Source organism: Carica papaya, chromosome 7 (assembly GCF_054855325.1).
Source record: "Carica papaya isolate Zhongbai chromosome 7, ASM5485532v1, whole genome shotgun sequence".
Lineage (NCBI taxonomy): Eukaryota > Viridiplantae > Streptophyta > Magnoliopsida > Brassicales > Caricaceae > Carica > Carica papaya.
Window position 1 is genome coordinate 10,896,909 of NC_142315.1, and position 9,563 is coordinate 10,906,471.

The window sequence follows — 9,563 nt, forward strand, 5'->3', positions numbered from 1 at the left end:
TTTTATAAAACGACTATTAGTCCAACTGTAAAAAGAATATCAGGCCTTGTAAATGTCAAGTATCTCAAACTTCTCATAAGACTTTTAAAGAGAGTAAGATCTACTTTTTTTCTATTATTAAACTTTGATACTTGACTCCACATTCCATATGCGTATTTACAGAATTGCAATTAAGCATTTTAAATTTCTCTAAGATTTTTCTTGCATAGCCTTTTTGAGAAATAAAAATACCATATTCTATTTGCTTCACCTTAAGGCCCAAATAGTAAGATATGAGCCTCATATCAATCATTTTAAATTCAAGTAACATGTTTTTCTTAAATTCTTCAAACAAATTTGGATTGTTGCTCGTGAAGATGAGATCATCCTTATATAGACAAACAAATAAAATATTACCATTAGAATGATACTTCACATAAAAAGCATATTCATGAAGGCGATGAACAAATTTATTATCTTCAAAATACTTGTTTATATGGTTATTCCATGCTTTTGGCACTTACTTTAGCCTATACAAAGCTTTCTTCAATTTTAACACTTTATTTTCATGTTCTTCAACCATGAAATGCAATGGTTGTTTTATATAAATCTCTTCATTAAGATAGCCATTGAGAAATGCCAATTTCACATCAAGTTAAAAAATTTTCTACTTCATTTGAGTTGAAATAGCTAAGAATAAGCAAATAGTCTTCATGCGATCAACTGATGCAAAAACATCATCATAATCAACCTCATGTTTCTGCTTGTATTCTTTAGCCATAAGTCTTACCTTGTAACTTTTCATATTTTCTTGAGAATCATTTTTTACTTTATAGACCCATTTGACACTAATAGCTTTATGTCTCTTAGGAAAAATGGATAACTCTCATGTGTTGTTATTTTCTATGGATTTGATCTCTTCCTCTATGGCTTATCTCCATCTTGCATCTTTGATAATTTTATCAAAATTCATTGATTCACTGTCAAGAAAAAGACAAAACAAATCATTTATATCAAAATTAATCTCCTCAGTTTCATCATATATATCTTAAATGTTCTTCATCTTTTGTTGCCTTTCACTTGAACTTCCTTGAGAAGTGCTGATGCAACGTGAGTTGGAGAATAAGGTGGAGTTGCCTCTTGCAAAGGTACCATGGTCTCTTGGTCTTCCTCTTTAAAGTATGGAAAGAAATCATAAGTATTTTTTTCTTTCTTCTCCCAATTCCAAGTCACTTGTTCATCAAATTAATATCTTTACTTACCATGATCTTGTCATTGCTTGAATTATACAATTTATAGCCTTTTGAGTTTGCATCATACCTAATAAAAATATGTTTGACACTTCGATCATCGAGTTTGGATGTCTCTTTTTGTGGAACGTGAGCAGATGTAATACTTCTAAAAACTCGCAGATGGTTGACATTAGGTTTCATTCCATTCCATGCTTTTGTGGGAGTTATGTCTTTCAAACTTGATATTAGAGACCTATTAAATAGATATGTTGCACAAGAAATTGTTTCGGCCCAAAATTCATTGGGCATGTTTTTTGCTTTCGACATGCTTTTAGACATATTAAGAATAGTTCTGTTCTTTAATTCCACAACTCCGATTTGTTATGGTGATTCTGAAACCATTAAAGGGCAACAAATTCCATTAGATTTATAGAAATCATGGAATTCTTTGGAACTAAATTCACCTGGTCTATTTGTTCTCGAAAACTTTATTTCACAATCACAATTTTTTTTATAAAAGCTTTAAAATTTTTAAAAATAGTAAAAATATCTTATTTTTACTTTAAAAAATATATTCAAGTCTTTCTACCGACATAATTAATAAATAGTAGAAAATATTTATTTTTACTAAATGAAAGTGGACTGATTGGCCCACACACATAGGTATGCACTTGAAGTAGCTTGGTTGCTCTTGTAGTAGCTTTTCTTGGGAAACTCCCTTTTGAATGTTTTCCAAATAGGCATGCTTCACATAATTGATTAGGATGGCTGATCAATGGCATCCCCTTCACCATTTTTTCTTCTTCCATAGCCTTGAGTGCGCCAAAGTTCAAATGGTCAAATCTCATATGTCAACACCATGTTTCATCTTCCACACTAGCCTTCAAGCATCTTGCTTTAATAGTTTTGTTATTCAAAATAAATATTCTATTTTTACCTTAGTAATTAAATTAACACTTTGATCTCTAAGCCAAAAATAATAATCTTTCATATGAATTTCATATCCATTGTCAAGAAGTTGGCACAAACCCAAAATATTACTTTTTAATTTTGGTATATAGTAAACATTAGTAAAAGTACATGTCCATCATTTTTTAAAGAGATTAGAATTGTAAATTTTCCTTAAATTTGAACTTTTGAATAGTTTCTAAAAAAAATATTGTCATTGATCTTCTCATCAAGCTCAACAAATTTTTCTTTATTATCACACATGTAATTGCTTGCTTCGTTATCCAAGTATTATGAACTATGGGTATCACTATCTCCCTCTTTACATGCTAGTAACAAAGTTGTTTCTTCCTCATCTTGCTTATCATTGACAAAATTGGCTTACTCCTCCTTCTTATTTGAAGTGTTACAACATTTTCAAGCATAGTATCCATATATGTGATAATTATAACATTCAGTATTTGATTTGTTAGAATTTCTATAGTTACTTCTTCATCTTCCTCTTCCACGACCTCTATTTGATGGTTGACTTTTGTCTTCATTATTGGCATCATTTTAAGTGTCATTTCTTTTTAATGTTTGACCACAACCACGACCACGTCCTCTACCTCTTCCGCTTCCTCTTTGTTTTTCATCATCATTCAAAGAAGCATTTGATTTAAGAATTTGTTCCAAATGCTCTTTTTGTCTTTTTTATTTTTATTTTTTTCTTCATGAACTTGTAAAGATCCCTTTAGTTGCTCAATTGTCAAAGTGTCTAAATCCTTTGATTCTTCAATGATACAAACATAGTCAAATTTTGGGGGCAATGATCGGAGAATTTTCTGCATCACACAAACATCTTTCATCATCTCACCATATCTCTTCATTTGATTTACTATAGACTTTGCCCTTGAGTAAAAATCTGAAATGGATTCAACATCATTCATTTGCAAAGCTAACTCGTCTCATGAAGTTTGGAGTCGCACCTTCATTACCTTGTCAACTTCTTGAAAAAAATTCTTCAAAATCTCCCAAGCTTGCTTTGTGTTGGTAGCATCGGCCACATTTAGAAACATAGATTTATTGAAACCTTGATGGATGAGTGCAAGGGCTTATTGGTCTTTCTTATTTTTAGTTAAGGATCCTTCATTTTTAGGTAGAGTAAAGTCTCTTTCTACAATCTCACATATCTTGTGAGCCAAATATAACTTTTATATGAAAACATCAACTCTCAAAGTTTTCTTTTATAAGATGAGGAAATTAGAATGAAAATAAATTATTACTAGTTATCTCTCTAAAATTTTAATAAGAAATCAAGTTCTGATATCACTTTATTTAGGAGGAAAAAACTAGAGAGACTAATGAAAAAACTCAAATTTTTCTATTGTGATTGTTACAAAAAAATTTTAAATACATGATTATTTATAAGTACTATTACAATTATTAAAATTAATTGTAACCGCGAAAAAATATAATAAATCTAATTTATGACTCGTAACTACTAACAAATCAAAAAATATGTAAAGACTCTAATTTATGAAATTTAATTATTAACAAATTAATTAATTATATTCTTAATTTGTAAATTAATTTTTAATAGATACAACTAAATAAGTTTTTTTTATTAATAAAATAATTATTAGAGTACCTTTAAAAATAAATTTTTTTAAGAACATCCTCAATACATCTCATATAATTACTAACAAATGTACAATTATGTTGGAATACAAGCCTACTAATCCATGGAGACACAGTAATTGCATATATATATATATATATAGGTAAATTGTGACAATCTCTCTTTTAGAAAAATTAAATTCAAGAAAAATATATCGTAAATTTTAAATTTTCTATGTAGTAAATAAATCAGAATAGGTCATATTAATTGAAGAATGTAAATTTCTTGAGTTAGTTGTTTGATTTTCTGTCTTTACTGTTGTATAACAATAGTCAACTACGAGTTCCATTAATCCCATGGAGACAACTTTACAAACACCTGTTTCCTCTCGATTGTGAATTATATATTGGCCAACCATAAAATCGCTGGTCTTTTCCGTTCATTTTGAATCTTAAATTAGGAAAGAACATGATTAGACCATCGTTGAAAATCTGTATCTATGTATATATATGTATATTTATTCCAAAATAGGTAACTAACTCCTCAAACCTCTCCTGTCCAGACCTGTTAAGGTGTGCTTTCTTCTCATCAGAAGAATAAAAGAAGTAAAGGCGAAGAAGAAGCCAATAAAGGAAACAAGAAAACAGGAAAATAGCAACAACGTATCTTTTCTTTCATCCCAATCTCTCTGCCTTAGTCCATATTCTAAGGCAGAGAGATCTCTGCCTACTCCACAGCCCCAATAATGGTGTTCCAAGACTTTGATCAAATTCAACAACGTCGAAAAGCCGAAAGGCAACGTAAGTTTCGTAAGAGACTTCTCATTGCTTCCCTTACCTCCGTCATCCTCATCGCCCTTATCGCCGCCGGAGTTTTTGCACTTGCCGCTGCTAAGAAAACCGGTCCTGAACCATCCACCACCAATAACCATCACAAGGCTGCAACTCATCCCATCCCTGCAAATGCTACACCTTCACCTGATAAAGGTGATAATCTTTCTTCTTCTCGTCTTCAAAAGCTCATTAACTCCGTCTGTAATGGTACCCTCTATAAGGATTCTTGCCTCAAGACTTTGAATAAGACCGTGGGTGACAATCAAAACGTTACTTCAGCTCAACCCAAGTTTCTTCTCAGCTCTGCAATTTCTGCAATCGATGAGGAAATCAACAAAGCTTTTGACAAGGTATTGACCTTTAATTTTCAAACACCAGAAGAGAAAGATGCCATTGAGGATTGCAAGGCACTCGTAGCCGATGCTAAGGAAGAGCTGGAAGAATCCATTAACAACGTTAATGAATTTGATGCTCGAAACTTTTCTACCGTTGCTCCAGAATTGAACAATTGGCTCAGTGCGGTTATGTCATATCAAGTCACCTGTACTGATGGATTCCCTGAAGGGAAACTTAAGACAGATATAGAGAAGACACTTAACTCTTCACAACTTCTCACTAGCAATTCTCTTGCCATTCTTAAGCAATTTTCTACCCTTGTATCATCATTGCCAAAGGTATTAGGATCTCCTCCCCGCCACCTCTTAGGATGGGAATCTCACTCATTGTCCAAAAACGAAAAGCTTCCTGATTGGATGAGCCACGAAGATAGAAGAATTTTGAAGGCGGTGGATCGTTCCAATTTGAATCCTAATGTAACAGTGGCCAAAGATGGTAGTGGACAGTTCAAAACAATTTCCGAAGCTCTCAAGGCAATGCCAAAGAACTACACTGGAAGGTAACTCTCATAATTATAAACATTTAATTTGTATTTATTTTGGTGTTAATTAGAACATGCACATTAATTTCTTATGCTTTTCAACAAATTATTTTTAATGGGAAATTTAGGTATATCATCTATGTAAAAGAAGGAATTTATGATGAGTTGGTGACAGTGGATAAAAAGATGGTAAATGTTACCATGGTGGGTGATGGATCAAAGAAGACTATAGTCACAGGGAACAAAAATGGTGCTGCCAGAGTTCCCACTTTTAGAACTGCAAGTTTCGGTATCATACTATCACTCTTTCTTTTCATAAATAATTATACTTGAAAGGAAGTAATTATATATAACGATCCCAACATGAATGCATGCATGCAGTGGCTCTAGGAAGCGGATTTATGGCACAAGCCATGGGATTCAGGAACACTGCAGGTCCAGAAGGGCACCAAGCTGTGGCAATTAGGGTTCAATCTGATCGTTCAGTTTTCGTAAACTGCCGCTTTGAAGGATACCAAGACACCTTATATGTACAAACCCATCGCCAATTTTACAGAGGCTGTGTGATAACAGGAACCATTGATTTCATCTTTGGTGATGCAGCAGCCATCTTCCAGAACTGTCAGATTTTTATCAGGAAAGGCTTGAATGGTCAGAAGAACACTGTTACTGCACAAGGAAGAAGTGATCCTTTCGAAACAACTGGAATCGTTTTACAGAACTGCACCATTACAGCAGATGATGATCTGAAACCCATTAAGAAAGACTTCAAAAGTTACCTGGGTAGACCTTGGAAACTTCACTCAAGGACTGTTATAATGGAATCCACCATTGGAGATGTGATTGAGCCTGCAGGGTGGCTAAAATGGCAAGACAACGACTTTGCACTTGACACATTGTATTACGCAGAATTCAACAATGATGGAGCTAGTGGTGATACTAAATCTAGGGTTAACTGGCCTGGAGTCAAATTCATTAAAAGAGAAGAAGCCTTAAAGTATACTGTAGGACCTTTCCTACAAGGAGCTTGGATCAATGCTACGGATGCTCCTGTTAAGTATGGCTTATACGATGTTTAAGCTTCGCATTTCAGTTTGTTAAATTAGTAGTATGTTTTAACAGGTTGATTTTTTTATTAAAAGAAGAAAGAAAGAAAGAAAAAAAAATGCAAATTTTTGGACCCAAACTTATTACATTCTTCATTCCACCAGGAGCTCACATTGTACAATTCTGTTGTTTGGTTTATCACCTTTTTATCTTAAACTCAACAAGTGGAAACCATATATATATATATATATGTCCTACATGTATAAGACATCAATTCTTTGCATCTAGTAACACTGTAACACAACCAATTATATGCTAGAATTTTGTTCCATTATTCCTTTAAAGCAATTTGGTTTATTTTAGCATGAATACATATTTTTGGGAATTTGCCAGAAATTCTTGTAAAAATAGACAGCGCTTCTCTAGTTGAAACTATTTTCTCATACAATGTTCTGGAAAAAAAATGTTAATTTTCAATATGTGTATTATGAATGCATGTTGTGAGTGGTTTTGTGAATTTGATGATAAATTTATTCTTGTGGATTATATTGTACTTATCAACTGATTCTATTATCCTGTGTAATTAAAATAAAGTAATATAATTTTCATAGTATCATCATTCAGAAATGTGCTTACCCCAACCAAAATTTTCAAAATTAAAGTGTACATCAATCAAAATCATGTTGGATTCTGGTGGAAGACTCCGAGTGCCTAAAATAATTAATATTTCAATTAGAAGCATTACACTAATAGGAATATTGAATTTTTTAGGTTTAGAGCAATTTATATCTGGTAAAATCATATCCAAACGATATTCTACTTCTTTCCTATTCACGAGTTTAAATATAGTGTTATTTAAAAAAAAAATTCAAATTTATCGATATATCCAACTTTTGAATTAAAGAGAATGTACATTATCTGCAAATTTGATATTTCTACCTATGTTTTTGTACTTTGTTTTCTAAAAAAAATTGGAATTGTCAAAGAAATGATAGAAAGAGTGAAGTTTTTGTTTCTCTACAGCTAAATTTAGAGCAAAAATATAATAATAAATCTAGAAGTTTATATAATTAATTTTTCAAATCTGTAGGATTAATTCATTACTTGTGTGCTATTTAACTTATGCATGATTAGAAAAGCTTAAGCTATATGGTTAATTTTGTTGAATCAAGTTTAAGTGGGAGTCTTCAATTTTATGTTTACCTTAATTTAGTAGAGTTGTATATTTCTTTTTTTTTTTTTTTCTTCTTCCAAAACTCAATTACAAAAGGTATATGTAAGTAGCATACGTTCATACTATAACATTGAACAAAACTTACACATTTACCTAAACTATTACATATTAAATTATACCTTAAGAATAATAAATATATGAATTAATACTTGTAATGAATCTAAACATTCAAGAATCCGCAAAATTCAAATTAATCTCAATACTTCCCTTTAATTTGAAACTTCTTCCTTATTCTAAGACTTGCTTGCAATCTTTTTTTTTAGGGGTTTTGTGAGAATATTTACAATTTGATCTCAAGTCTTTATATATTTGAGTTATAAATAGTATTTTGTGTTTATGTGCTTGTTTTAATCATGAAAAATTAGATTCTTAGCTAGTGTTTTATGCAAACTTGTTTTCAATATAAATTTCATAATTTTTTTTAAAAAAAAAAAAACTAAATAAGATAACAAATGTAAGAAATTGCAATCACATATTTAAATTCACGAATTGAAAGTGTGATGATGGACTGTTTTTTTGAAGTTTATATAATGACAACCATACTTATTAATAACACAAATCCGACAGTGTGATGATGGACTGCTTTTTTAAAGTCTATGTAATAGCAACAGTACTCATGAATAACACAATCCCAATAATATTCTTTTATTTATCACTATCTTCGATAAATCATTATTATATTAAGTAGTTTAAATTTATTATATAGTGAATAAAATAATACGAAATTTATTATACTTTTTAGGTAGCAGAAGAATTTTTTTTAATAACTTTTATATAAATAATTATAAGAACTTTTATAAAATGATTTACTATTCTAATTTCAGAGAAAATATTCATGCGAGTAATTATAATAACTTCAGAAAATTAAAACTAGCTAGAGCTGCTAAACAGGTGGAAGGTAGCAAATTATACAAAGGCATGCCATGGCATACATCTAGAGATGGCAACGAGTTGGTTGGCGTGGAGAAGAGACACTTAATTTCCTTTGGTTTTTATGTAATTTTCCAATAAAAATAAAAATACTAAAAATTATTTCTCTACATTAATTGGATAAATAAAAATTCTTTTTTCTCTATCTCAATTCCCAATGTAATAAGATTATTTATGCTGAGTGGAGTCTAAACAATGCTTATTATATATAATCCTAATGTAAATTTTGATAAAATTGAAGGTAAATTGCCACCCGTGTGTATATACATACATATGCATAGATATGTATGTATGTATGTGTTGTAGATAAGTTGTCTAATCAAGAAACATGCGAAAGGTTGAATCAGCAATTTGGACAAATAAACATAGCCAGGTTTCTTTCTATATATATATATATATATATCTATGCCACATCAATTTGTTGGTTTCTTTATATATATATATATATATATATGCCACATCAAACGAAGCATTATCCGACAAGGCTATAACATGCCCACTTTACTTTTTTAACTTTTTCAATATTTGAGATCAATCCAAATTTCACATCCCTATCCCCCATTTGCTCTCTTTTCACTTTTCTCCATTTGTACTTATCGCAATTATTTCAAAACATTTATTTTTTTTCCATTTTAATTTAATTCAATTTATCTTTTTTTTTTAATTTTAAATTATTTATTAGTTCATTTCAAGAATCGTCTAGAAATTACATTAAAAATAATTCACGAATTGAATTAAAAAATAAACCCAATTAGTAGCCTACAATTATATATATATATATATTTAACCTAAATAGATTTTAAAATATGAGTTAAGCTCAATTAATTAATAATTTTTTATGATTAGTAAATTATTTATTTATTTTGATTCTGAGTAATCAAAT

The 9,563-nt window shown here is 30.5% G+C and overlaps 1 protein-coding gene across 1 annotated transcript; it reads left to right on the forward strand.

Moving 5' to 3' along the window:
- Positions 1 to 4,369: 4,369 nt before the first annotated feature.
- On the forward strand, positions 4,370 to 6,860 carry LOC110812028 (putative pectinesterase/pectinesterase inhibitor 45). Its single transcript, XM_022038685.2, has 3 exons — positions 4,370 to 5,487; positions 5,598 to 5,758; positions 5,851 to 6,860. Exons 1-3 carry the CDS (start codon positions 4,505 to 4,507, stop codon positions 6,546 to 6,548), a joined length of 1,842 nt encoding a protein of 613 aa, XP_021894377.1. The 5' UTR covers positions 4,370 to 4,504; the 3' UTR covers positions 6,549 to 6,860.
- The last annotated feature ends 2,703 nt before the right edge of the window (positions 6,861 to 9,563 follow it).